This window comes from Nyctibius grandis, chromosome 24 (assembly GCF_013368605.1).
Source record: "Nyctibius grandis isolate bNycGra1 chromosome 24, bNycGra1.pri, whole genome shotgun sequence".
Taxonomy (NCBI): domain Eukaryota; kingdom Metazoa; phylum Chordata; class Aves; order Nyctibiiformes; family Nyctibiidae; genus Nyctibius; species Nyctibius grandis.
The window spans coordinates 3,780,370-3,807,685 of NC_090681.1; the positions used below are offsets into that span (position 1 = coordinate 3,780,370).

The following is a 27,316-nucleotide window of genomic DNA, read 5'->3' on the forward strand; positions in this document are numbered from 1 at the left end:
GTGCACAGGTTTTGTACAGCTTCTGTGTTCATGTTATGGTGAATTTAATCATAAGTGAATGCTGCATTTGGGAGGGAAAGAATAGTCACAAGTGATACCAACTACCCATTTTGCCAGGATTTATACACCCAGCTGATCTGAGGGGAGTAATTCTGCTCCCCCAGCGCTTGCATGCGTGCAGACGCGTACACCTCTCGCGCTTCTAAAGTGGTTAAAAGAAAAACAGCAGAGCTGAGAAATTAGTAAAATGAGAACAAGCAGTGTTCACCGTTTGTAATTAGGGACTGTTTCGAGAGCCACACCTGATCTTGAACTCGACTTGGCTGCCCAGAATGCAAATCCTCGATACTTTGTCCTGATGCGTACCCAAAGCTTTCCATTTCTGCAGGCATTCCTTAAAACGCCTCTCTCTGACCCTGACTGCTCCACCGCTTCCCTTTTTTTACCAGCAACGAAGAAAAACCTGAGTTCTTCCCAAGCCAGAGCCCTGACTAAAAACACTCAGGGTGTCTCCCTTCAAGCCTCAGTCAGCAATGATATTTCTCTTTCACTCCCGCAGTAGATAGAGGACAGGCCGCTACCACGGTGTGTCGGTTTTAAGCCCAGCTGGCACCAGGAGCAAGACCTGCCGGTGTGCTGCCACGGGCTTGCCATGGGGTTAAGCGTAGCGTGAGCTCGGTTAGCGTGAAAGCAAGATCTGATGTCTCCGTCATCACGTGGAGGAGATCTTGAGGGAAACCTGCCCACCCTCTTGTAATAGTAAGTAATTAATGTAACAACATACAGTTATTACCGGGCTATTGTTACGTGATGTTGCTTAATGTGTTTTGGCAAGAGACTTGGTTAAGCCGTGCCCTCGCTGCAGCCGCCGCGCGGCTTCGTTTGAGGTTGGTGTTGGTGCATCTCCAGGAGTCGTGCCTGGCTCAGGGCGAGGGCTGCGGGCGGGCAGGGGGTGCGGAGCTGGGCAGGTCCCGTGCCCCGAGCTGCCCCTGGTCACCCTGCGGCCCTGCCTGGCTGCTGGCTGACCTGAGGCACCAGGCCAGGGGCTGGGGTGAGGGACCAGCCGGCCGGGTGACGATGGCTGTGCCTGGGGCGGCCCAGGGCAGGGGACGGGCGCCAGGCACTGCTGTGGGGGCTGCCAGGCCTGTGACCTCCTCTACCCCCTCCCCTCCCCGGAGGAAGGTGATTTAAACTTGTCTGTGCCTGCAGGAACCCGCTGCCCCCCCCCAGACGCTGCACGGGAGCACTTGAGTTTTTCTTTTGGTAACAAACTCCCTCACTTTGATGCTCCCCCACCTCATGACAAGGCCGGGGAAGGCTGGGGGCTGCCCTGGGGCCAGCGGGGCGTGAGGTGCCCCCAGCACCACAACCCCAACCCGCCTGTCCCCCTCAGCGCGGAGGGGTCCCGTTCCCGGTGGCGGGGCTGCCCGTGGCGGAGGCCATGAGCGCCGCCGCCTCCGCCCGCCCTCAACAAAGATGGCGCCGCCCGCCCCTCCGCCCGGCCGCCACGTGACGCGGCGCGCGCAGCCCCGGAAGAGGCGTGGCCGGAAGTGGTGACGGCGGGATGGAGCCGGCGCGGGAGCCGCGCGCCGGGCGCTCAGGTGGGGAAGGGGCGGGGCCGCGCGGGGGGGACCCCGCCCCCTCAGAGACCCCCGCCCCGCCCCCTCGGGGCCGCGCGGGCCCGGGGCGGGGACAGGCCCCGGTGTCCCCGGGGGGGCCCAAACCGCCGGGAGGCCTCGGGTCGGGGGGTCCCGCCCGTGGCGGGTGCGGACGGGGCGGCGCGTCCTGCGGCCTGAGCTGCTCCGGGCCGGGGCGGGAGTCCCGGGGGCGGCGGGGGTCTGGTGTCGCTGTCCCAGGGAGGGCTGGCGGGTGGGGAGGGGGACGGGGAGGGTCGTGCGGCGGGGACCGGGACCGGGGCCGGGGCCTCCCCCGGGGCTGTGACAGCGGCCGGGACATGTCGGCTGGGAGCGCCCGGGCCCGGCCCGGCTGAGCCTCTCCGCGCCCCTCACTGGTCCCGCGCAGCCTTGAATATAAATCCGTTAATAAAGACACCAGCGATAACCGCCCTGGTCCCCACAACATCCCTGATAAGCGCTTCAGCCGTCGCCCGCTGTCTGCTGGAGTCTGCAAACCGCCCGCCCGCCTCCTCGGGAGCTTTAGGTTGGATATTGGGAACGATTTATTTCCCGAAAGGGTTGTCAAGCGCGGGCACAGGCTGCCCAGGGCAGTGGTGGAGTCCCCATCCCTGGAGGCATTTAAAAGCTGTGTAGATGTGGTGCTGAGGGACATGGGCTAGTGGTGGCCTTGGTAGCGTTAGATTAATGGCTGGACTTGATGATCTTAAAGGTCCTTCCCAACCAAAACGATTCTGTGATCTCCAAAGCGAGAGGAAACAATCCTGCCTTTCGTTCCTGTCCGTTTAACGGCCGGGTGCCAGCCGCGGTGGCTTTGTCCATCCGAAAGACGCAGCAGAAATGGAGCACGAGCCCCCGGCGTCTCAGCAGACATCTGCCTGTGCGTGGATGCGCTTTACGGAGGGGGATTTGTTACGTTGCTGCTTGTGAGGGTGAAGGCAGAGATGAAAACGCGCAGGGAAGCGACCCCGGTGTGTTCACACGCTTGGCTCGCTCGGACCCGATCAGGAACACCCGCAGCTCCGGCGTTCGCTCAGCGGCTCCGTCGTCTCGAGCTGAGCGCTCAGGTTGCGCTTCGATCCCGCGTGGGTTTTGTTCACACGTGTGAGCTGTTACAAAAGGTGCAGGGGGGTAGGAACGTTCCCGTTTCTTGACGCCGTTCTCCATCGGGACGCAGGCGAAGCGGTGCTGGGGCTGCAGCCTCTGGACCAGGAGCTAAAACTGGGCAGGAGTGAAAGCGGCTGCGAGGCCGGGAGCTCCCAGGCCCACAGAAACAGCGCTGGGCGAACGGGATTTCCAAAATCCGGTCTTTGTTCATTGGCATCCTGGTTAGAACAGGTTTTTAAGCACCTCTGGAGTATCTCTCGAATCTAACAGCAGGTTGGAGGAGGACCAGGAGGTGCCCAAACCGTTCCTGGGATGCAGACGGAGGAGGTTTCCCCACAGGAATCCTGTCCCCCAGCCTGGAGCTGAGCACCGGGCGTGCGGAGGGAGGAGATGCCGCCGTGGCGGGTGCCTGCTGCCCCCGGCTGGTGCTCGGTCTCCCCTGCAGCTCCCCAGCCCTTCCCCAGCTCATATTGTCATTTACGTGATCATTTACCCAGCGTCTGGTTTGTTCACATTCGCGTCCTTTTTTTAGCGCAGTTTCCAGAGCGAGCAACATGCACTTCACGTCTGGGAGCGTGGGGAACACAGAACACGGAGAGAAAAACTTCTTTAATTAAGACTTTGCTCTTTGTTCTACTGAACTTCTTCTACTGAAATATGTTTCACCCGCTTCTGCCTTTTTGTGTCCTTTTTCCCTTCGTGCAGGTGCTCCTTTTCGGGGCAGAGACCCTCCAGCTCTGACGCCGCGTTCCCTACCAGAGCGGTGGTTCCGGGCTGCAGCTTTCTGTAGATTTGCTGCTTTCCCTTGTGCTGCGCCGTGACAGGAACCGGCTTTTCAAAGCCCTTTGCTTTGAGCCTTCCTGGCTCATTCACGCGAGGCTTTTTCTCCACTTTTAAAAAAAATATTTAGATTGCTGGGATGGTTTTTGCCGCGGTGCTTTAGTAGGATTTGCAGCTGTGAATGCGCTTTAATAGAATTTACAGCTGGGCTGAAGTATCCCCTCTCTTAAAATAACATTGGAGCTTCGTGATGCGGGAGAACGTGCCTCCCACTAGTTGCTTTGTCTGTAGCTGTGAACGCTCTGGAGCAAGAGGAGAATATCAGGAAACCTGAAACATTTGTATGTGGATAAATAGAAGGATAATCCTGTGGTTAGGGACTGGAACTAGAAATGATCTTGGAGATAGATAGAGATATATATATGGATCTTGGTTTTTGCTTTGCTGATGACTTGCTTTCTGCTCTCTCATGCAGTTTTTAACCTGCCAGGTTTTTTTTTAATCCATCAGTAAAATGGGAATAGGAAAACCTCAGCGTGTTTTTAGGTCATTTGGGGCTCTTTAAGTATCGTAAGGTGCTGGATCAGAAAGATGGCAGGTGGGGAAGAGCGCAGGATGTGGTGTTGTTGGAAGCTATTGAGAGCTGTGGGTCTTCTGTTTCTCAAACTGAAAAGCAGTTGGTGGCTGGGGAACCAACAGAAGAAATGTGTTATCTGAAAAAGCTGCCTGACAGCTACTGCCTTTGGTGGCTCTGGGCCAGCAGTTTTCATGGCTGGTCCCAGAACGTCAATCCAGAATGTACAGAAAGGAAAGCAGCGAGGCTCCACAAAGCGCTTTAAATCTTGCGGGTGAGGTTTGAGGGTACGAGGTGGACGAGAGCCACCCCAGCATATGTGGTTTGCTGGACAGGCAGATGCCCTCGCTCTGGAGAGCAGGACCCCTGCCAACATACTGGGGAAATTGCAGGTGGCGAGGGGGGAGCGGTGCGAGCTTCAGGCCCTGGAGATGCTGATGGGAGGGGTGGGGGGATGCCTGCGTCTCTGAGAGGGCACCTCAGCCTTGCTGTGACGGAGCTTGTGGGGTCAGTGCCGTGGAGGCAGCCCTGAATAAAGCCGTTCTTGGCTTCCCAGGGGCAAACGCAGGGCAGAGAGCAGGAGAGAGGAGAGAGCGTGCCTGGAGTCCACATTGTAATTCTGTCTCTATTCCAGAAAAATGAAGTTTAAATGCGACTCAGCGCATGGGAACTTGAATGGGTGTGTAGATGCAGAGTCCTGGCTCGAGCTGCGGGTGCTTGTGCTGCAGCAGCCGCTGAGCCTGTCTGCTTCGGGTATTTACACTGGCCTGGTGAGAAATTGGCTGAGAGTACGTGTTATAACCTCTTCTCTCTGCATCCTGGCCAAGGTTAAAAAGTCAGGGAAGTTTTTTTTTAATAGGAACAATATCAAAGAGTTTCTCTGCGTCACCTCCCAGATCCATGATCTCTTTCATAAGTGACTTTCTTGTTCATAGACATCTGCAGCCCTTTGAAGTGCCTGATACTAAATAAAGGCGCATCATTTACAAACGTGGCCGAAGCCAGAAATACCTTCGTGTGTCTGTCTTCTCTGTTTATCAATTCAGGTTTCCAAAACAAGAGGGAGAATTTCCCTGGCATCAGCGACCTACTGAGGCAACTTTCAAGCTCAGAATGGAGCTGGTGAGCAGGCAAGACCCCCACCTCCGAGAGGTCGTGCGGTTTGCGGCGTGCTGCAGAGCCCTGACCCTCCTGCTGCAGGCAAGTCTCCTGGTCCTGAACCAAAGATGCTGCGACGTCTCTTGTTCGCTGCTCCAAGGCTTCCCTTGCGCACCGTGAGCTGGCTGGTTCTGCTTGGTTGGGAAATCACCTCCTCCTGTGGAGAACCGACAGACCAGCTGCATGCAGGGAGGCATGGTTAAATAAAATTACATCCATTTCCTTCTAACTTACGACGTTTTCACAACGGTTTGGCAACATGAGAGGCTGAAGTCTCTCTTTATCCACAGAAGAGGAACAATAATCTCCTCCTGCACATTCCTCCCAAGTCTCATTTCCGGAGATATCCTTCTCTGAGCATGGGAACACTCGGTTGCTTGCTCCATTCCTACCTGTGTGTACCGAGGCAGCCAGCAAAGAGCCTGGCTGTATCCCTGGCCCTCCTGAAACACAATCAGCCCGAGAAAACTCTCCAGCCGCAGGCCACCAGCCAGCTGGCAGGTCATGGTGGCCCCGGTCACCACCGGGTAGGGCTGAGTGGAACCAGCAGCTGAGATAAAAGCCTCCGTGTTACCAATGCCAGAAGCCTGGTTAGCCCAGATGTGCACTTCACGGTCAAACGGCGGCTTTGTGTGTCTGTTAGTCTCGATTTGTTCAGCGTGGCCTTTTCTCTGCCAACGCTGAATTCATTGCAGGGGACTCATCCCAATCTACATGCAGTTAAGCTACAAAACTTAAACCATCTGAGGTTTTTGGGGTTTTTTTAAAACATGTTTTCATTTGGAGTTACATTACGATGCATTAAGTTGTTTCCTATCTCATGAGCTCTCTGTTTTTTTTCTCTCCCCTTTTAAAATGTGGTCAGCACCACCAGCTGCTGGAGGCAGAGGTGTGTGTGTTCTGCTCGCTCATCTCCAGAAAGCGACCCCCTTAGTGCGTGCCGAGCTGCGGAGGCGATGGAGTGAGCTAGAGAGGGGGCCTGGGAGTCGCCTGCTGTCTTCTGCATCAGTTTGCTCTGGGAAAATGTTGTTCTCTAGTTCTGTCTCCTCGCCCTTGTATGTCAGCTGGGACAATAATGCCAAATTGAGGAGAACAGGAGGCTTCCCAGTGCGCCAGGGTACCTGGGGCTGAGGGATTCATGCTGGATATGTTCCAGAGCTTTATTCAGTTCATGTATAAATGCCCCAAAAGATTGTGTTTGCACCTTTTCATGGTCTTACAGGCATTCTTACTGCACAGCCCCTCAGCCTGGCCTCTGGGCTGCTCTTGTCCCCTTCTTTGAAACCCGGGAGTCCTCCTCCTGCTTGGCGCTTTCGGTAGGGTACAAGAGGATCTCTGCTGGACTTCAACCCTCTCTTCTTTTTCCAGGCTCTGTTTAACCTCCTGATCCCAGACCACGCTGCAGACGCCTTCTCTCCGCCTCGCCTGTCCGAGCCTGGCCCCTGGGACCTGCTGGTGGAGCGGCTGCTGGGGGGCCTCTCGCGCTGGGACGCGGAGCACTTCCTCTTCATCGCCGAGCGGGGTTACCTGTACGAGCACAGCTGCGCCTTCTTTCCTCTCTACCCCCTGAGCCTGCGTGCCGTGGCCCAGGGCGCTCTGTGGCCCTTGCAGGGGCTGCTGCGTTTGCGGAGCCGCCTCCTGCTTTCAGCCGTGCTCCTTAATTCTCTCTTCTCTCTCCTGGCAGCCGCTGCCCTGTACGAGCTGGGCTGCGCCGTGCTGCGGTGTCGCGGGGTGGCTTTCCTCGCCGCCGCTCTCTTTTCTGTCAGCCCTGCCAACGTCTTTATGGCAGCTGCGTACTCGGAGAGCATGTTTGCCTTCCTGGCGTTCAGTGCCATGTGGCAACTGGAGAAGGGGCAGAGCTGGCTCGCTGGACTGCTCTTCTCCCTCGCTTCTGGGGCGCGTGCCAACGGGCTTGTTAACGCTGGCTTCTTTCTCTACTCCCGTGGTAAACGCTTCGCCCTCCAGCTCCAGGTGGGCTCAGGATCGGTAAAGAAGCTCCCTCTGTTGTGGAAGCAACTCCTTAGCGTGGCATCTTCAGCGGTTCTGATGTGTGCCGGGATTTTTCTACCTTTTGCTTTGTTTCAGTATTATGCCTACGTGAGGTTCTGTGGCCCTGGCATCAGCCTGGAGACGATTCCCGAGCCGCTGCTGCAGCTGGCTCGGGACAAGGGCTATCGTCTGGCGGCCACGGACAGGGTTAAACCCCCTTGGTGCTCCCAGCGCTTCCCTCTGGTCTATACCTATATTCAAGGCGCTTACTGGAACGTGGGCTTTCTGAGGTATTTTGAGCTCAGACAGATACCAAATTTCTTGCTTGCTTTGCCTGTCACGCTGCTGGGCTCGTGGGCTGCCTGGACCTACGTCGTTGCAAACCCTCGGCACTGCCTAACCCTTGGTCTAGAGAGAAGAAAGAGTGAAGAAGAAGGTAAACCAAGAGCTGGATTTTGCTGCCCCGCTGTCTTTGTGTACGTGGTCCACGCCACAGTCCTGCTGGCGTTTGGATTCTTCTGCATGCACGTGCAGGTAGGACGTTCATAGCAACACACGGGGTGATTTCCTAAGGGGAGTGCAGCGTGGTGGCGAGGCAGGGACGGCCACAGCTGGAGGCTGTCCCCACCGCAGGGCAGCACCGAAAGCTTTGCCTTTGCTCTTCCAGAGCTACTTCCACGGAGGGTTCCCAAAGCCAGTTTGTGCCTCTGCTCTGATGGAGAGTCCCCGAGGGGGGCTTGCCAGGTGCTCAGCGTGACGAGGACACCGGGACGGGGATCAAAGGGTCGGGCTGGTGTTAGGTGGTGGCTGACGTGTGCTTAAGGCCAGGCTTACCAAGCCCTGCTCACCAGCTGTCAGAGGACAAGGATACCGGGTCGTTGTTACGTTGGGCTGAGCTTAACAGATGGCAACGAAAGGATCCAGTCCTGTCACCAGTCCCTAGAAAGTGTTTGAAGGTCTTTTTTAGGACCCAGCTAGTGGCACTAAAGGTTTGGGGGTTCCAGTGAAAAAATAATTGAAGAGTGAGATTCAAATGTCCCCTGGAGCTGCTGCCCCTGCCCAGCTCCTGAGCTGGACGGTGACAAGGATTTCAGCGAGATGGTGATAATTAGGTACCACGCTTGTCCAAAACCTGGGCACCGCTTCGCTGCTTACACAAATGTCTTAATAAAGCAGGTTGAGCTGAGAGGTGTTTAATTTCCATGTAATAAATCCAGGCACTGTGAATTGGGGCCGTATTTCAGTCCCCTTTATCAGCAGTCTGGTTTGAGGCAGGTGATGGCTCCTTCCGTGCCTCGGGGTCGGGGTCGGTCACAGTCGGGAACCTGCAGTTTATGTATTTGTCATCTTCAGGTGCTGACGCGGTTCCTGGGCTCCTCCTCGCCCGTCCTGTACTGGTTCTCCGCTCACCTGCTTCAAGAACACGAACCTTTGCTCTGGAGCGAAGGGACTGATCATCAAACCGCGGCACCTCGCTCCGAGAAGCCTCTTCTCAGTAAATCTCCTGGTTCCTGTGGGAAAGGGTCTTCTGCAAACCCCGTTGTGAGGCTGCTGCTGAACTGGAGGTTGCTCACCCCCGTCAGCAAATGCGTTCTCGGATTCTTCTTGTCCTTCTGGCTCCTGGGACTGATTCTGCACTGCAACTTCTTGCCGTGGACGTAGTGGAGGTGTGTACTGGGACAGACTGGTCGCGGGGCAGATGCACTGGTCAGAATTGAAACTCACTGTTGCTAAAAACCCCGATGTATATGCAAGGATGCTGTTGTCGCGGTGACAAAGGTGTTACTCCTCCGTTACTCTGTGTGTACATACAGAGCTGTTGCTACGTGGCTGTGTCCGAAACAGGCATGTCCTCTTTGCTGTGATCCTACAGCCCCTCTCTCTGCTGTCCTTACTGACGGCCAAAATCCCTGTAAGGCGCCTGGGATGGGGGATATATGTCAGTTCCTACATCGTCTGGAGGCAGTACGGCCACCGAGCAGCTCCGTATGGCACCGGTCCGTGTCTGTGAGCTCCTCATCCACCGGGAAACCTCCGGGATGGGGCCTGGGTGGCACAGGGAGCAGCTCCGGCAGGTGGGAAACCGTGGGGCAGAGGGGACCGTGGGGCAGGGCTGGCGACACGCGGGGGACGGCCCCGTAGCCTTTACCGGACGGGTTCACCCCCGCGCCCCCGGGGCCGGTGCGGGGCTCCCGGGACGAGGCGGGGCCGGCAGGGGGCGCGGTGCCGGGGCGTGGCCGGCAGGGGGCGTGGCGCTGAGGCGGGGCGGGGCGGACACGTCTACCGGGCGAGCGGCGGGGCCGGGCCGGGCGCTGCGGCGCCATGAAGGACTGCGAGTACCGGCAGATCCCGCCCGGGGTAACGGTGCCGGCACCGGGGACAGTCGTCTCGTCACCTCCGCCAGCCGCCGGCGCGGAGCGATGCGGCGCGGCCCGACGGCCCCGGCGGAAGTGGGAGGTGTTCCCGGGCCGCAACCGCTTCTACTGCGGCGGCCGCCTCATGCTGGCGCGGCACAGCGGCGTCTTCGTCCTCACCCTCGGCCTCATCCTGGCCACCAGCGGCCTCTTCTTCGCCTTCGAGTGAGTCCGGGGGGCTGCGGGCACCGCCCTGGGGGCTGCGGGGCTCTGGGGTGTGTGTCCCCCCCGTGCTGGGGCCCCGGGACCCCCCCTCGGGATCAGGCCCCCTTCCCTGCCGGGCTAAAGCCGTGCGGGGTCTGTCCCTCGATCGTTGCCCACTGGGGTCTCCGAGTGGCTCTTGTCCCCCTCCTGTAAGCCCCCTCCTTTCGGGTGGAGCCGTGGGTTAGCTGGCATCGCACCCGCCGCCGTGGGAGGGAGGTGGGCTGGGGGGCACCTCTTTCCCCCCTCCATGGGAGCCGCAGTATCCCTTCCTTCTCCCCACTGCCCCCCCCCAAGCCGTTCCCCTGCTGCGCAGCCCCCAGACCCCCTTTGCAGGCAGTCCCCTGTCCCCAGGTGTGTCTGTGTCGGGGGCAGGAGGGGTGGGCAGGGGCAGCCCTGGACCTTGTTTGCTCAGTCTGGCACTGGGAAGGAGTTTTAACATCCTCCCAGGATGCCCCCCTGGTCTCTAAATACCCCCCCAGTCTCCCCTCCTGCTCCTGAGAACTGGTCCAGAATCACAGCCAGGAAACCCCCAAGCCTGGTGGACTTTGTCCACAGAGGCAGCAGGAATAGGGTTTGTGTTAAAGGTCCTTGATAAATGGTGAAATCCTTCGGGGTCCCACGGGGAGGGTCTGCGCTGGAGCTCTGCCCCTGTTGTGCAGCGGTGTCGGGGGCAGAGGGAGCCTCATCTCCCCCAGTCCCATTGCCCTTTGGAAAGCTGGCCTGAGGAAGCTCCCCGCTCCTGTGCCCCGAGGGAGAGGAGAGCCAAGAGCAGCCCGTTATGTCCTGCGCTGCCCGGAGGAGCCGGAGAAGGAGCGCCGTTGGTTATCGACACCTCTGAGGGCTTCTGCTGTCCTGCCTCCACGTTTCTGCCTCGGGAGAGAAGGGAGCTTGTTTTCCCTGCCGCTGTACGAAGCAGGGAGGGGGTCACGCCTGCCTTTGGATCATGGCGTTATCTCTGCGAGTCTCAGAGTAAAGCTGCCCGAGCCTGCGGACAGGGAGATGAAGGTATTTGAGCGGATTAGAGGTTCTGAGAAGTCAGATGAGCTGAAAGGGGCAGGCAGCTGTGGGAGGCAGTAACGGCATCCCGAGGTGAAAACTCCTTTCTTTGTGTCATCTGTGCCTCTTCGGCAGCTTTCTCTGCTGTGTCTGAAACTAATGGGCAGCACCAGCACAGTAACTGCTTTGTACAGGGCCAAGCAGAGGACATCTGCTCTCCCCTCCCTGCTTGCCTGGTCACTCCTTCTTGGTTGAAGATGCCCCGGGGCTTTCCAAGTTGTTATTTTAGCAGCGTGCTGCTGGTGCACAGGTTACGGTTTGCTAGATGTACAGCAAACACATCTCGCCTGTGTCTGCAGTTCGTGTGTTTTATGTGATTTCTTGTTGCCTGACAGGGGAAAGCGAGGTCCAGAGATTCTCCTGGAAAAGGGGCAGCAACAAAGCTCACATCTCTCATTACAGAGACCTTTCTGTCCCGCCGTCAGGGAGACAACCGAGGGGCTCGGCAGCAGCGTTGGGCTCGGGCCGAAGGGGTTTTGTTGCTTGGTGGCTGCTTTGTTCTGGACAGCTGAGCTTGGGAGGTGAAACAAAAGTTGCTTAATCCTCTCAAACTGCCTCGCAGCGTTACTGAGACTTAGCGCTGCCCGCAGGCATCGGGGCTCAAGCAGCTTGTCCGTCTGCGCTGGGCTCTGGGTGCTTATCGGCGCTTATAATAGCAAATCCCTCTGCGGAGCGAGGGACGGGAGGGCTCTGCGGCACCATCCCGTGTTCCTCGGCCAGCTTCACCTGTCGTGCTGCGAGTAATGGAGCTGCCCTGCTGTGGAGTGTGATCACATTGGTCCCTGTCTGTGGAAAATCAGCCCCAGGTCGTTGTACAGCGAGCCCAGGAGCAAGTATCATCTGCTTAGGTGCCTGGTGGCTTGTCACAGCGGTGTCAGTGCTGGAAGGTGTCCCCATCCAAACATCTGGCACACCACGAAGGGCACACGAGTCACCCAGAGACAGCAAAGCCGTGTTGAATTAAAGCCAAGTTCCCTCTCAGCTTCATGTGGTGGACCAAATAGGATCGTGTTGGTGCTGGTTTTGATCCTCGCTTAGCTTGGGGTGTTCCTCCATGTGTTCTTGACGCTGCTGTTGTAGAAGGTGACCGGGCTTTGGGGCAGCTGATGGGTTTTTGAAACATGATTCTGGGACTTCAGAAGGATGAAGAGGTTGTGTACAGGGGCTTGTACTGCTGTCTTTGTGCCAAAGACCCTGTCTTCCCAGTGCTGCTCTAGTGTTTTCTGGGCTGGCTGTTGCTGTTCCCGAGGTCTCTGCAAAGCAGCAGTGCTTCAGCCCACCACCCCGTGTGCAGTGTCACGGCCGATAGCCGGTTCTGTCGCGATGGTTGGTAACAATGCCATTATTTTTTTTCTTTTAACAGCTGCCCCTTCCTTGCCAGTCACCTCACCTTGGCCATCCCCATCATTGCAGCCGTCCTCTTCTTCTTCGTCATCAGCTGCCTGCTCCAGACAAGCTTCAGAGACCCAGGTATCCTGCCCAGAGCCACCCCGAGTGAGGCTGCAGACCTGGAAAAGCGCATCGGTGAGATTTCTGTTCCCTCTCCTGTGTTTGGTCCAGTGTGGGTCTCTGTGCGTGTGTGTGCCACACGTATTTCGGGATCGGGGAGTCTCTGGAGAAAAGGCCAGAGTATCAGATCATGAGGCTTGACAGTGCCTTACGAGTGCTGGTAAGGGAGGTGTGAGAAGCTCCTCTAGCACGGCAGGCCGTGCTGCAGAGCGAGGATCTGCAGAGCAGCAGAGGTGGTTTTCCTTTCTGTTTAGTCCCATCGCTTTCCCAGGCAAAGCCCTGTACAGTGGGTCAGGGCTGTCCCTGTTCCTGCCCTCGGGAGGACACTGGAGTGTCCTGTGCAGAGCTCAGGGGAGGCAGAGCTTGCAGCATCAGTGTCCTAAACACAAATACCATTAGGGACTGGGTACCAGCAGCTGGGGGAGCACAAAGTCCCCCTTCAGAATCACGCTGCCAGGCTCTCGAAGATGGAGTGAGAGCCCGTGCTGCTCCATAACGGTGTGTTAATTACTTTAAATATTGTCCAAACCTGGAGGAACCTGACCCTGTATGTTCTTCTGCGAAATAATGCGTGGTGAGGGCTTAGGATAATTAATTCAGGCATGAATGCTTTTTAAGATTATCGTTTGCCGTTGAGCCTGCTGTGCCGCAAGGTTTTCTGTATTGTAATGGTTTCTAACAGTATGCTAATGTTTGTCCCCGTCTCCAAACTGCTATGTCACGCTGTGCTGGTGGCGGCCAAGGCGGCACACACATCCAGGATCTGTGGACCTTGTTGATGGGACTTGTAGTAACAAATGCTTTAGCAAAACTCGTGTGAGACAGCTCGAATCTGCCCCACTGAAATCAGTTGCAAGGCAATAATTCTACATCTGACTAAAAGATGGTTTTAAAATCTCCTCCGAGTGGTTATCTGTGTTTCTATTTCTGAGTGCCTAGAGCAGTAATCTGGCTGCAGATGCTGCCTGGTGTGCCAGCTGTTACTGTTAATATAATCCACTTATTATCCTCTTAAGATACTGTTACATCTCTATTTTCAAAGACTCCCTCGGAGTTGGAAAGGTGCTCTTTCAAGGGTGACTTAAAGGAATAACCCCCAAAATTGCAAATGTGACAGAGGTTTTTCCAGCTCACACTTTTGCTGAGCAGAGAAAGTCTCCAGCTGCCAGTCCCCAATGAATAATGAAGTGCCAGAACACACAGATGCAACCTGTGGTGTCCCTAAAAATCCTTGATTTCGACTTTGAGGAGGAGGAATCCTCTTGTACTACTAACAGACACATCAAATTTCGATGAAGTCTGCCTGGAGCACTTGAGACCGGCTCGCTGTGCTCCCCGCCGCGATGGCAATGGGTCCCTTGAGCCTGGCTGAGCCGCTGGCTCCAGCTGTGGGTGGCAAGTTGTGTGCTGGCAGCGGTGGGGGATGCTTCTGCCGAGGTTACCCCGATTTCTGTCACTTGGACGCTTACAGCAGAGGAGGAATCACACACGTGTTGACAGATTACGTTGCCTCCTTGTGTGGTGACCCATTAGACACGCTGAGATGAGTTGGTGTTACTGGGCACGTTAATGCTGCTGCTTTTATACTCGCTATTTATAAATTGCTTTATGTTCTCAAAGCGTTGGGCAGATGGTGCTTCCCCTTGGCATCCCAGCAGCATTGCCATTGAACAGACAAGGGAAGGGCATAAATAATGCTGTGAGGAGCTGACCGGAGCTCCTGGCCACCCACCCTGCCCCAAACCCTTCCAGCTGAGCTGCCCCTTAGCTTTTAAAATCAGGAGAGCACGTGCCGCTCCCTCACCCTGCCAGGAAGCAGCTCGGGGTGATACGGGGAGCTTGGGTTTCACCTGCACCAGTCTGACTGTCCCTCCTTGCCCCTGCAGACAGCATGGGCACCTCTACCTATCGCCCACCGGCCCGCACGATGGAGGTGGTCATAAACAAGTACGTGGTGAAGCTCAAGTACTGCTACACCTGCAAGATGTTCCGTCCCCCGCGCACCTCCCACTGCAGCGTCTGCGACAACTGCGTCGGTAAGGCCAGAGGGTGGAAAGGTGCTGATTGCTCTTTGTGTGTGTGTGTGTGTGGGGCGAGGGAGGTGTTTTATGTTCCTGGACAGATTGCTTTTGCTCCTCGTAAAGGATTGTAAAGCGAGATGCTGAGTGGTCTGTCTTCTTCCCATTTAAAATGAAAGCAACACCAGTGCAGTGGCTCAGGGTCCAAGACTCCGTGTCTCTGCGTGCCCTGGTTCTGGGCCCTGCACTTCAAGAAAGATGTTGAGGTGTTGGAGCAAGTCCAGAGGAGGGCGACCAAGCTGGTGAAGGGTCTGGAGGGTCTGACCTACAAGGAACGGCTGAGGGAGCTGGGGGTGTTTAGCCTGGAGAAGAGGAGGCTCAGAGGTGACCTTAGTGCAATCTACAACTACCTGAAGGGAGGTTGTAGCGGGGTGGGAGTCGGCCTCTTCTCCCAGGCAACCAGCGCTAGGACAAGAGGACACAGCCTCAAGCTTGGCCAGGGGAGGTTCAGGTTGGACATTAGGAAGCATTTCTTCTCAGCAAGGGTCGTTAGCCATTGGAAGGGGCTGCCCAGGGAGGTGGTGGAGTCACCATCTCTGGGTGTGTTTAAGAAAAGCCTGGACATGGCACTTAGTGCCCTGGTCTAGTTGCCATGGTGGTGTCAGGGCAATGGTTGGACTCGATGATCCCAGAGGGCTCTTCCAACCTCATTGATTCTGTGATTCTGTTCCCAGCGCATCCTGGCTGCACTGGAGCAGCTTGAACTAGCAGGAGGATGGCATGTGATTTAGGGGCATGTCCGGAGAGTTTACTCCTCATGCAGCTGCTCCTGGTCGTGCAGCGTGTGGGTGCAGAGGCTGTGCTTTACGCTGTCTTCCAGGGCAGCCTGAGGAGTGACCAACCCACGAGCAGTCGCAGGACCCCAAGACTCTGGTTAAGAGCAGAAGTTGGGGGGTTGCCAAGCGGTGTGTGTTTGGGGATGGCTGTGGGTGGCTGTGACTCCTCCGTTCTCTGGAAAGCAGCTGTGGCCGGGGCAGTGTTTGAAGAGGAGGCATCTGGGGGGGAGCGGGCATGCGCCTGCTGTGTGTGTGTGGGGTTTTGGTGGCAGCAGTGTGCCCCGCAGCACGGGTACCGCAGCCCTTTCATTAGAAGGCAGGCAGGAGTGTTTCCAGCTCTACTGCACCTGCCCCGGGTTCCCAGGCAGTTTCTGTGGTTTTAGAGGCGTATCTTTATAACTTTGAAAGTTATTTTCTGCCCTGAAGAAGGCGGTGGGGAGCTGACAGGCAGCAAAGGGAGCAGCGATGCTGCGTGCGCACACCCAGCGCCGCTCAGTACTGGAAAAACTGCCGCACTTTCCCTGCTCTCTTTCGGTTTTAGTAATGGTGGGTGTTACCAGTCACAAGGCTTGTGTTTATGCAGGGTTTGGTGAGAGGAATGGCTTGGCCTTTGATGATTAAAAAAGGGCATGTGAGCAGGCGGCAGCGCTCTGTTGAAACTTCTTGCTGACAGAGGGGTTCTGGTCTCAGGGGCGTGGGTGGAAGCTCTTTGTAACCCCCTGGTTTTCGGAGGCTCAGCAGAGTTCGCCCTGTTACGGGGCACGAGGTGGCAGGAGTCCTCACCGTGTCCCTTTGTTTCAGAGAGGTTTGACCACCACTGCCCCTGGGTGGGCAACTGCGTGGGGAAGCGCAACTATCGCTACTTCTACGCCTTCATCCTCTCCCTCTCCTTCCTGACGGCCTTCATCTTCGCTTGCGTCGTCACCCACCTCACTCTGCGTAAGTACCGTGGGTACCAGCAGTGATGTTCGTGGCCAGGAGCACGGCACACGACTCAAAGCAGCACTGGGTCACTGTTCCTGTTGGACAGAGCACGGGAAGGGTCTGCTTGGTTTACACCAGGCTTTTGAGTGCCCGTGGCCTGAATGAACGGGGTCTCAGGCTGCAGGGAACCGCAGATCCACCCTGCACCTCGCTGCAGAGGGACTTTGAGAGCTGGTGACTGGGTTATCCCCTCCAGAGCAAACTGGTGAATGCATCTGCTCTTAACCTGGCAGGGAAGGTGACTTGCCCATCAGCCCCGAATCTCCTGGAGCTGTGTCTGTGCGCTGACATTTCTGCAAAGTCACAGCCTGCAGGTGTTTCTCAGGCAGATCCGTACAGCCCACGGGGGGGTGGCTGCGTGCTCAGGAGTGAAGCGTTGGCTGGAGATGTCAGGCTGCCTGATGGGATGTCGTTCCTTGTCCCGTTTTGCTTTGCAGGCTCTCAGAGGGATGGATTCCTCACCACTCTGAAGACGACACCTGCAAGATATCCTTCTGATGCCATGGGCTGCTCAGAGTGTCGAGCACTGGTGCAGCCACACTAGTCATGTAACGGGGAGGTGCAATGAGCTCCGTGTAGGGTCGTCCTGGTGCACATCCCACAACTTAATTTAGTCCCCTAGCTACCTGGTCGGGACAGGCAGGCGTCTCTTCATCTGTAGACCGATAACATCACCAAATTGGGAGGACCTTTAGGTCATCACCGGGGACTGAGGGTGGGTGACAAACTTCTTTCCCAGTTTGCAAGTCAATGTGGAAAGGGAAGCGACTGGAGCAGGCTGTGCCGTGGTGGGTGCCTGCAGAGTGGCACGGGGAACGGGAAGCTTGCTGGGATGTTTTCGTGGCCCAGTGTGGGTGGTCGCAGCACGCACCTCCCAAACCAGTCCTCTGCCTCTCCTTACAGGATGATTTTGTTCCCCTGAGGCTTCCTTGACTTTTGTTTCACTGTGCTGGAGCTGGTGATTTGTTTTTTCTCAGTCTGGTCTATTTTGGGCCTCTCAGGTTTTCACACTTACTTAGTTGCCTCCAACCTGACGACAAACGAAGATGTAAGTACCCGGACGCTTTGTTCTTCTGCAGGGCTCACCCTGCTGCTTCCTGAGCAGAGGGGAGGCTGGCAGGGGAGCCTTGGCTGCCTGCCTCGGGGCAGTATCTCGGTAAGGCGTGCTGCCTGCATTGTGATAATCCACTGCAAAGCCAACGGCCCGTGCCCGAGGCGTTTAGGCTGTAGTTTTGGGTACCCGAGTGGGGGGCAAGCAGCAGGGGACCGTGCAACACGTGTTGCTTGGCAGCTTTAGGCTAGGGGGTTCACGCGCTGAGGTGTTAGAAGGGTCACGTGTGTGTTTTTTCCAGTCTGTACGTTCCCTTGCTTAAAATTAGGAGTTCCGAGATTAAAAAAGGCAGGCTGGCCCCCGAGATGTATTTGGGTGTTAGCCTGGGACGTAAGTGATCTTAATTCAGCATCCCGCGTAACCACAGGTTTCCTCCGAGACCCTGGGCAAGTCCCTTTGTCTCTATCGGTTCCTCATGTCTAACAGGCAAATAATGTGCAGACTGATGAGATTTACTTCAAAGGCCAGGGTGCGTGCAGGCTCCGAGGGCCAAGGGAGTACCCTGAGCAGGGCAGATTGTACGGAAGAGCAGGATCTGTCTGATCCTCAGAAGGAATCAAAATTCACCCTTCTGGCCAGAAGTACCTGTAAATCCTTGCTGGAAGCTTCCAGCCCTGCAGAAGGCAGGTTTGCATCCCTTTTTACTTTTTCCCCTTTTGTCTCCACCTTTCTGTTATGTTCAGAGGTGTTGGCAGGACTGCACGAGGCCGTACCCCAAGTCCGGAGCGTGTGGCCTGTTGCCTCTCGGCAACGTGGGCAACGCAGCCCAGCCTTATGCTGCAACTGGGGAGGGGAAGTAAAAAACAAAAGGAGGAAATGTACTGGTAAATGGTTCGCTGCAGCCAGGGGCCTGGGGCCAGGTATAGCATCTGCCCACTCGTGTGTGCCTAAGCCTGATGCGACCGGGGTTTCGAAATCAGAGTCCCAGTGACAGCTGCTCAGGGTGGGGACAGATGAGATGATTGTTTCCTCCTGTTGCAGCGTGGCCTGGGAATCCCCTTGCTGTTTGTTCAGCTCCTGAGGAGCCCAGGAGGGGCCATGAGCTGGAGTCCTGCTCTGATGGGCTTTCAGCCTAGGAGAGAACGAGGAGAGGAGGAGGAGGAGGAGGCTGGCGTTGGCGCTGTGCAGCACGGGGAGGGCACAGCTTTGGAGCTTTTCTGGCTGCAAGGTTGAACCCTGGCAGAGGCAGGAGCAGCGTATTGCTGTCTCCTCTGGCTGCCTTTCTGCAGCCATCCTGTGAGGGAGGGCGTTTGCAGTAAGAAGCCTTCCACCTCTCGAGCAAGGATTTGAACCAAGTCCATTATCGTGTCATTATCTGCTACCACATCTTTACCGTCTTAATCTGTGCGTGTCCTTCCCCTTTCAGATCAAAGGGTCCTGGTCAAGTAAGAGGGGCTCCGAGTTTGCCAACCCCTACAGCCATAAAAGTATCCTCACGAACTGCTGCGCGGTGCTGTGTGGACCGTTCCATCCCAGGTGAGAGCCGTTGGACCTGCACGGCGTTGGGAATTGCACCCTGCTCTGTGAGAGGGGCCTTGGGAAGGACGGGGGTGTCACGATTCAGGGAGACTGTCAGCACAAAAACTTCTGTGTGTTTGTGTGTGATGAGGAAAGAGTGTCCCAGTCTCTGCAGAGAAAGGCTGGAGAGTCCAGTGAAGGGTTACAAAGGTGATCAGAGGACTGGAGCATCTCTCTTATGAGGAGAGGCTGAGGGAGCTGGGGCTGTTGAGCCTGGAGAAGAGCAGACTGAGGGGGGATCTTATCAATGCTTACAGATACCTTAGGGGTGGGTGTCAAGAGGAGGGGACCAGAGTCTTCTCAGTGGTGCCCAGCGACAGGACAAGGGGCAACAGGCACAAGCTGGAACATGGGAAGTTCCATCTGAAAATGAGGAGGAACTTCTTTACTGTGAGGGTGGCAGAGCCCAGGCACAGGCTGCCCAGGGAGGGTGGGGAGTCTCCTTCTCTGGAGATATTCAAAACCCACCTGGACACAGCCCTGTGCAACGTGCTCTGGGTGACCCTGCTTGGGCAGGGGTGGGACTGGGTGATCTCGAGAGGTCCCTTCCAACCCCAGCCATGCTGTGATTCTGTGAGATGTGTATAAGTAGGAGATGCAACTGTTGCTTCTCCCTGACGAGCTCGGGTCACTTGTAATTGTTTCGTGGAACTTGCAGATAAGACACATCCTGCGATTCAATAAGGGGAGGGTAACGGCACCAAAGGGCTCGGCAGCAGATGGGAAGTACCGGTAGTGGCAGCACTTCTCAGCGTGTTTTTTCATCCTGTGCTCTGAGGATCGAGCATCATAGAATCACAGGATGTCAGGGGTTGGAAGGGACCTCTGGAGATCATCGAGTCCAACCCCCCCTGCCAGAGCAGGACCAATCTAGGGCAGGTTACACAGGAATGCATCCAGACGGGGCTTGAAAGTCTCCAGAGAAGGAGACTCCACAACCTCTCTGGGGAGCTCGTGGCAAGCAGCCAGCAGAGAACCGCACCAGGCAGTGCGGAGACCCTGGGTTTTACCTTGGGTTACCTGAAACGCTCCTCCCAAATGCTCTCACCCGAGTTAACCAGGACCGATGTTACAGCAAGGGCCAAGGCGGGCGGTTCGCTGCCCAGGTGAGGAGGCGCTGGGCTGAAGCGCAGGTACCTGCAGCGCAGGATTATCGCTGCTTTGTCACAAGAGGGTGCAATCGGGCAGAGCCAGCCCCGCGTCCCCTCTCCCTGCACGCTGGCTGGGAGCTCTCGGCCTGTCCCAGGGCGTGTGGGGATCCTTGAGCCAAGTTTATTCGCTGGATCCAGTTTGGGTTTGTGTGGGGCGTCTCAGAGGTGCTAACTCAGTGTAAGACAACAGCAGGGAGGGTGTCAGGCTGTGCAGCTAGACACAAAGTGTGTTTTACATTTACCTCTGCTCTCTGAAGTGCCCCCAAGCTCTTGGTGCCAAAATGCCAGTGCTGCCATTTGGAGATGGGAAATCTGCAGATTCAGGGAGCCAAGCTGTTTGCTTGGGGGTTGTGGGGAGAACAGTGTTTTACTCCAGTTCTTTCCTCATTCACGTTGTTTTCTTGTTGTGAAGACCTTTCGCCAGTCCCCGTTTGGGTTTGCGGTGTCCTGAAGCTTTAACTGCCTACAGGCTGGTTGGTGGCTTGTGTGATAAGTGTGTGGTTTGTGTGGTGGGCAGGAAGCTGCTACCCAGCGCGCTCCTGCCGATGCCTTGGTTGGCAGCTCCCATGAGGACAGCCCTCTCCGTGCTCCCGTCTCTCCAGAGCCTTCCTTTCCCTAACCCCTCTCCCCTTGCACCCTCCCCTTGCTGTTTTCCAGTTTGATAGACAGAAGAGGGTTTATCCAGCCAGATGTCGGGACCCCGGCCAGTCCGAAGAGCGAAATCCCTTCCTTCGGAGCCAAAACTGACACCAGCATGGTAGGAGGCATTCCCTAGCAGTGCCGTGATGTAGCCCAGTGCCTGCTGTGCCTGCACCTCGCTCCAGCCACTACCTTCCCCTCTCACCATCTCCGCAGCCTCAGGCAGGACAGCCCTGTGATGCAGAGCTGCCAAAGACTCACTCGAGCCATACGTTGCCTTTTTTTTTTTTTTTAATTTATTTATTATTTTTTGTTTATTTGTTTCACTGTGACGTGGCCTGTCTGGACTTCAAACTGATAGAGCCCAGCAGCATGCCAGACCTTCAGACTCTTGCAGAAAGCAGGGGGTCCCTCCTGCACCTGGGAAGCAAATAGGTCTGGGGAGCCACCAGACCTCTGAGCCCGGAGCGTCGGCTCCGGGGGGTCACTGTGTTTCCTGCTGGGAGCAACGAGGTGGGCCATGGGTGGGAGGTGGGGACTGGCAAAGGGTTCCTGCTCTGAGCTGGGCTGTCATGCCTCGTCTCTGGGCTGGCAGAGGCGTTGGGTTCCCTGGTATCCCTGTTATCTCCGTGAACGTGTCCTGCTCCCTTGTGCCGACATGGAGGAGCTGTGCTGTCTCTTACCGGCCGGGTTCTCACCTCAGCTGCTGCCGGAGCAGCTTTCTTTTCCAGAAGCTGCTGTGCCTTGGTAAGTTGGGGCTGTTCAGCTGGGAGGACTCTGGCTCCCAGTAGACGTGGAAGCTAGCTAGATGTCCCAGCTGCTGTTGATCCTATTTTCTGGCTGGTCACTGGGGGGGTGCTGAAGAACTCTTGGTGTTTTGGCCCTGCCAGTCAGTAAGACAATGTTTTGCAGCAAGGACACGAGTTAGGATGACTCTGCTTTTGATGGAGAAGAAGAATCATGCAGTGTTCTGTGGCTCTCGTCATGAGATGCTGGTTGGCAAGGCTACAGTTGTAGGATTTGGGAACCTGAGCTTGCCAGGAACGCCTGGTTCTGTCCTGTCTGTAGGAGCCCAAAAGGCAACAGAAAAGTGTGTGGATTCCTGAGGGTCGCACCCTTCCCAGGTGGAGTTTCACAGAGGACGCAGTGAGCGGGTGCTGGTCTCTGATAACCCCACGTTGAGCTCTTGCTTTGGGTTTCTGGCCGGCAGACGAGAGCAGGGCTGTCCCCAGCACCTCAGGAGCGATTCCCGTGTCCCTGGGTGCATCCACGAGCATCACTCCGTGCCTGCAGAGAGCCGGGCTGGGCAGCCAGCTCTGTGTCACTGACACTGGGGTGTGCGTAGAGTTGAGTCACAGACCTTGGTAGCAATACTTGAATCGTGTTATTAAAAGCTGCTGGATATTTTTGCACAATTTGTAGATGTTTTTTTGTACGTAGAACATTTTATACTCAGTGCAGGTAGAGCCGTGCATGTCGGCACCAGGGCAGAGGCTCGCAGCGTTTGGTGTCAAGCCGCCTGGTTAGGTTTCCGTGGGTCAGGCACATAGATTTCCACCTCGGGCAGAGACAGCACACTTCTGGGGACAGCCCGTCCCCGCCGAATTCACCAGCGTCGTGCTTTGTGGGTGCCAGCCCCCACGCAGCTTCGGGGCACACTGGGGGATGGCAGAGGCACGAGGTTCCCCTGACTGTCCATTTCTGGCTGCCTGCACGGAGATGTCGGTGCTTGTTTGCTGTGGCCACCACCTCTGCCTTCCCCTCCGCCAAGAGCCACGGTGGCTGTTGAATTTCTGGTCCTGGCTGCCTGGTGCTGCTCTGCCAGCCCCGGCCCCGCAGCTTCGGGCCATCTCATGGGCCAGGCGCTTTAGCACGTTGCCCGTGTCGCATCCCGAGTGGCCACCCTGCCTTTCGCTCCTCCTGCAGGGATGTCCCCAGTGGGGCTTGTCCCTGCCTTGGAGGAGCCTCGAGGGCCGGCGTGGGGCCGGGGCGAGCCGAGCTGTGCAGAGAGGGGCTGGTGCTGCGGAGTGAGGAGCAGGGTGGGGGGTTTTAGAGGGGCCAAACTCCTTCCTGTTTTTATTTAAACCGGTTTCCTTTGTTACTCAATAAAATTATATTTTTAAAGAGTTAATTGCTTGGATTATTGTTTTATTCCTTTAAGAGAGAAGAGGGCAGGTGTTTAATATCTGTCAGGTGGCAGCTGGACTCTAGGAGGTCCAGGACTTGCCTGGAAGCTTTTAAAACCTCATGCAGGACGGGGCTGCGGGGGATGCTCGCCAGCAGCTCGTGCTGCCCTGGCTCTTGCTGGAGCAAAGGGATTTTTCTGTCCCACGTCTCCAGACTGGGCAGGGTCTCATCCCCTTCCCTGTCCCCATCCTGCAGCAGCCGTCACCTCTCGGTGCAGGGCTGTGCCAGGAGCTGTGGTCCCGCTGTCTAACCCAGCCCTCTCCGGCCCTACGGGCAGGCGTTGAGGCGCGTAACCTCTGGTGTCTCCCCCAGGAGGACGCCTGCCAGGACTTTGCCATTTCCTGCACAGCCTGACGGGATTTGCCCCCTCCTCGGACCTTAGCCCTGCTCCCTGAGGGTTAGCTGGTAAGAGCGAGCTTTCTTCTCCCCATCATCCACTCCAGTGACCCATCTCATCTCCATTGCATGACCAGCTCTGTCCATGGAGCCCATCACCCTCCAGTTGTGTCGACATCCGTGTGCCCTGTCCATCCCACCAGCATCCACTGGCGCGAGGGGCAGCGAGCCCTGGGTTGTGCATGGCAGAGGGGTCGCCCGCAGCCTTGGTGAGAAGAGAGGGATGGTTTCCCTCAGCTTTGTGCTGGGGCTTGGTACAAGGTGGAGCTGGGTGGTGGGTGCGTGGCGGTGCTTGGAGCACGGTGTGGCTGAGGGTTGGCTCAGGCTCCGGGCAGAGGGGTCGTGAAGCCCGGGGCTTGCTGGATGGCACACCGTGGTGGTTTGTCATGATGGGCTTGGAGGAAGCCCCCAACTGCTGCAGAGATTTAGTGTTTGGAGCGAGCCGTGGCCTGAACAGAGGGGTGGGAGCCTGGAACAGATTTGTAATCCCAGCTCTGACCCGCTCTGTGGTTCGGGCAATCCCTCCCCTCTGTAACACCAGGTTCCTCCTCTGATGTGCCTGTGGCTGCCGTAAGTTCCTTCCAAAGCACGTTGTGATGAAGCCCTTCTCCATTTGTGGGCTGCAGAGCTGCCCCTCAACCTCCTACGCTCCCCTCTCCCTCCCTGCAGCACCCCATGAGCTCCTGCGTGGAGGAAGGCTGCCACCACCCTCCTCCATCCTGGACTGTCTCCCCTTTCTGCCACCACTCCTGGGTGCTCTGCTCCGCTCCCTGCTGCTCCTCACTCTTGTGTTTCTGGCACTAACTCTCTTTCTCTTCCTCCCCTCTCCTCTCCCTCACACCGGGTCCATCCAGTACCAAGAGCCCTGGTGGCCTGCAGCCCTCTGTCCCCGCAGAGCGTGCCAGGACACCACACGGGACTCCAGCCATGACCACCACGAGTGCCTCCGCTCGCCAGGGCTACGCGGCTGCGCCTTCCTCCCTCCTGCCATGAGAGAGGGGGGAAAGTGGCCGCGCATGAGGAAAAGCTTCCCCAACCCCGCTGCGGGAGCTGGGGCGGCTGTCCCGTGGGTTCGAAGCTCAAAGCCATACAGCCGTCCCACCCCAGTGCAATAACTGCAGGTCCTGCCATCTCCTGCCACCGGCCAGACCCACGCAGCTGAGCCGAGGCTGCCGGTGGCTCCCCGTGACCACCAGCCTTACCCCCGGTGACGGCGTGTGTCCCCCGTAGGTGCTGGAAGGCAGCCGTTAGCATCCCGGTGGCATTACACACCCAGCCCCACCATGTCCCCACTTCTAAGGACTCTCCTCTGCGCACGGGAGTTACGGCGTGGTCAGAGTTTACCCTTGCAAACCTCCCCCCCCAACTCCCCTTTTCCTGTTTCATCTTAGCACAGCTCTAGTTTTAGGGGAAGGGGTTCAAGCCCTGCAGCACCTTGACCACCTCAGCAGCACAGGCTGGGTGCTCCAGCACCCAGCACCGAGCCCTCCCACCGCCGCCGACCGGGCTGGGAGCTGCGCAGCCAAGCCTGACCCCCCAGCCCAGTAGGATTCACCATCTCTTTACGCCTTTTACTTTTGTAATAAATAAAAGTTTCTCCTATTTCCTCTACGCCAGCGTCTGGCTGCTGCTGTCGGCGGAGGGGAGCTGCTCCCTGCAGCTCGTGCCCGGGCACGCTGGTGCTGCGCGGGGCGGGGAGCTGCACCCCTCTGCCCTGCTGCCCACGGAGCTCCCCAAACTCATCCATGGCACTGGCCATGGCTTTGAGGCAAGGCTCAGCCTTCTGTGGCTCTGCACCCCCCTGTACAGCAGGGAGGGCACGAGCTGGGGCCGCAGCGATGGGCAGCGCCTGTGGGACCTGGGGCGCAGCAAAAATGTGTCCCCCACTGAAGTGCCGGGAGCCGGCAGCGTCCCCGCAGCCTGGATGGGTGAGGACGGCGTGGCCGGGCGGGCTGTGAGCCTCCTTCCAGCAGCGCTGGGAAGGGCCACGAGCAGCCCCTGCCTCCTGCCTGCCATGGCGGAGCCGCTCGGGTGCCCAGCCCGCACCAGCAGCATCGCAGCTCACGGGACAAGAGACACGCTGGCCTGGGCAGTGTCCCCCGGGGCTCTACGGGGTATCCCTCTCTCCGGGTCGATGCACCTTCTGGTGCTGCTCTTCAGCATTCGTGGCACCCACGGGTGCTCCGTGGGGTGATGCTGCAGCCAAGCTCCCCCCCGCAGCCTCCGCGCAGCGATCCAGGGCTCTTCCCTTCACCCACCCGCTGATTTTTTCACGAAACCGGTAGAGCAGAATGTTTTTGCAGCCTCTTCTCAGCCCGTCGCAACCAAAATTTGGCAGCAGCTCAGCCCCTTTGGCAGGGGTTGCTGGTGGATGCCTGAGCCGAGGCCGAGCCATCGCACACCCCGTCCGAGCTTCCCATCCCACTGGGGGAGGTCCTGCGGGGGGCAGGGGGGTCTCCCCACGGGGCCGTCTCAGAGCAGAGCTGACACAGGAGGATTAAAGAGCCCAAACGCAGCCAGGCTGGTGCGGGATCAGCCCAAGGGCTGGCGGTGAGAGCTTCACCGGGGCTGGGGGCTGCAGACCCCAACCCTGACCCCGTACAGCTTTGCTGCTCGAAGGGGTGTGAGCTGCGGGCTGGCCCCCACCCAGGGATGGCGTTTTGGCAAGGGAAGGAGGCGGTTTTTGGAGGTCGGGTACATCGGGCTGCCTCTTTGCCCCCCCCAGCCCCTCTGTGGGGGCTGCTGTGCTTGGTTGAAGCTCGCAGAAGCTGCCTCCCCCCTGCGCACCCCTCTTCGGGCGGGCATGGGGTGGGAGGCGGGCAGGGGGGTCCCATGTGGCTGCTCCTTCCCAAAGTGCCTTTTCCCGACTCAGCGGGGCGTAACCTGCTCCCAGGGTGGATCACGCTCGCGGGGGGAAGGAGCGATAACTGCTGACGAGGCGCTGCACGTGGCGCGGGACATGGAGGGGCTGCGGGGAGGCTACATGGCCTCGTGCTTCTCCTGCATCTGAGCCCCTCGATGGGCACCCCCGACCCACCCCATGCCCGGGGGCTTGGCCAGGAGGGGGGTGAGCAGCCCTGAATCCCCCCTTGCCAGGGTGGGGAGGGAGCGGTGTGGAGGCTGGGGGTGTTTTCTTGGGCTGCACGTGGTTGGGAAAAGCACCCAGGGGGTCTTTCTCGCATCCTCCATCCCTGGCACCCTCCGTCACCCCGTCCCTGGGGGACCGCAGCGAGGCAGGGGTGGGGATGAAGGGAACAGGGCACTCCTGGGGTGGCACCAGGGGCTGTTTGCACGGGTGAGTAAAGCAGCGAGTCACGATGATGATAGAAAATAAAACCAAAACCCTTTTTTTTTTTTTGCCTTGGCCGGGTGCCGCCGGGCCCACCCTGCCTTTCCCGCATGGCTCCCGCACGGCGGATGATAAGGCCGGGGCTCGGGGCAGGCCAGGGCTTCGCCAGCACGGCCACGAACAACGCTTGCTGCCGGCGTGTGGCAACAAGCCGGAGCAGGTTGAGAGTGAAACTGCAGCGCAACACGAAGCGCAGATCCTAATCGGGGCGGCGCGTTTCCACCGGCAGCCCAGCCCCGACAGCGAGCTGGTGTGGAAAGAAAAAATTTTTAAAAAAAAATCCCAAAACTCTTCAATTACAGCTTGAGAGGTGAGAAAAGTCCCTGGTGAGATGCTGGGATGGGGAAATGGAGGCGAGAGGTGGGGGAGCCCCGAGTTCAGCAGGGCTGGGGGAGGAGGTCTCCCGGCTGCCGGCTGGCTCCGGGCTGGCACCGATGGTGGCTTCCCCACTATGGGATGTCTTTGGGGGGGGGTCAGGCTGGTCCCATCACGCGCTGTCTCAAAGGCACGGGGCAATCATGCCCTGCTTCGGGGCAATCATGCCCTGCTTTGGGGCGGTCCCTCCCGCGGCACTTGGGCGAGTCGCTGTGCCTCGGTTTCCCCACCTGTGGGAATAAAATACCTGCCCGTCAAGCCCTTGCAATTACCAGCGAAGTTAATCACCATATAAAAACGACAGCGATATGATTTTTTTGGGGGGGG

The 27,316-nt window shown here is 57.7% G+C and overlaps 2 protein-coding genes across 5 annotated transcripts; both read left to right on the forward strand.

Annotated features, from left to right (window-relative positions):
• The first annotated feature begins 1,532 nt into the window (after window positions 1-1,532).
• Window positions 1,533-12,355, forward strand: PIGV (phosphatidylinositol glycan anchor biosynthesis class V). 2 transcript variants are annotated; one of them, XM_068417944.1, is made up of 5 exons: window positions 1,533-1,601; window positions 5,142-5,295; window positions 6,622-7,776; window positions 8,596-8,909; window positions 12,280-12,355. In XM_068417944.1, exons 2-4 carry the CDS (start codon window positions 5,209-5,211, stop codon window positions 8,902-8,904), a joined length of 1,551 nt encoding a protein of 516 aa, XP_068274045.1. In that variant the 5' UTR covers window positions 1,533-1,601; window positions 5,142-5,208; the 3' UTR covers window positions 8,905-8,909; window positions 12,280-12,355. The 2 variants fall into 2 exon arrangements, with proteins under 2 accessions (XP_068274045.1, XP_068274044.1); XM_068417943.1 differs by lacking the exon at window positions 12,280-12,355 and having other exon boundaries at window positions 8,596-9,107.
• Window positions 9,206-23,278, forward strand: ZDHHC18 (zinc finger DHHC-type palmitoyltransferase 18). Of its 3 annotated transcripts, none has more exons than XM_068417947.1 (9): window positions 9,206-9,317; window positions 12,280-12,440; window positions 14,312-14,461; window positions 16,081-16,218; window positions 16,701-16,749; window positions 17,209-17,311; window positions 18,741-18,850; window positions 20,701-20,800; window positions 23,182-23,278. In XM_068417947.1, the coding sequence occupies exons 3-9, from the start codon at window positions 14,317-14,319 to the stop codon at window positions 23,221-23,223; spliced, it is 687 nt and encodes a 228-aa protein (XP_068274048.1). In that variant the 5' UTR covers window positions 9,206-9,317; window positions 12,280-12,440; window positions 14,312-14,316; the 3' UTR covers window positions 23,224-23,278. The 3 variants fall into 3 exon arrangements, with proteins under 3 accessions (XP_068274048.1, XP_068274046.1, XP_068274047.1); XM_068417945.1 differs by lacking the exon at window positions 9,206-9,317 and adding an exon at window positions 9,539-9,821; XM_068417946.1 differs by lacking the exons at window positions 9,206-9,317; window positions 23,182-23,278 and adding an exon at window positions 9,539-9,821 and having other exon boundaries at window positions 20,701-22,762.
• Window positions 23,279-27,316: the final 4,038 nt, after the last annotated feature.

Coding starts and splice junctions, on each gene's coding strand:
- PIGV (XM_068417944.1), top strand. CDS start 5,209: ATGGAGCTGGTGAGCAGGCAAGACCCCCACCTCCGAGAGGTCGTGCGG. Junction 5,296..6,621: donor CCCTGACCCTCCTGCTGCAG/GCAAGTCTCCTG, acceptor TTCTTTTTCCAG/GCTCTGTTTAACCTCCTGAT. Junction 7,777..8,595: donor TCTTCTGCATGCACGTGCAG/GTAGGACGTTCA, acceptor TGTCATCTTCAG/GTGCTGACGCGGTTCCTGGG.
- ZDHHC18 (XM_068417945.1), top strand. CDS start 9,565: ATGAAGGACTGCGAGTACCGGCAGATCCCGCCCGGGGTAACGGTGCCG. Junction 18,851..20,700: donor TGTGGACCGTTCCATCCCAG/GTGAGAGCCGTT, acceptor GCTGTTTTCCAG/TTTGATAGACAGAAGAGGGT. Junction 20,801..23,181: donor CCAAAACTGACACCAGCATG/GTAGGAGGCATT, acceptor TGTCTCCCCCAG/GAGGACGCCTGCCAGGACTT.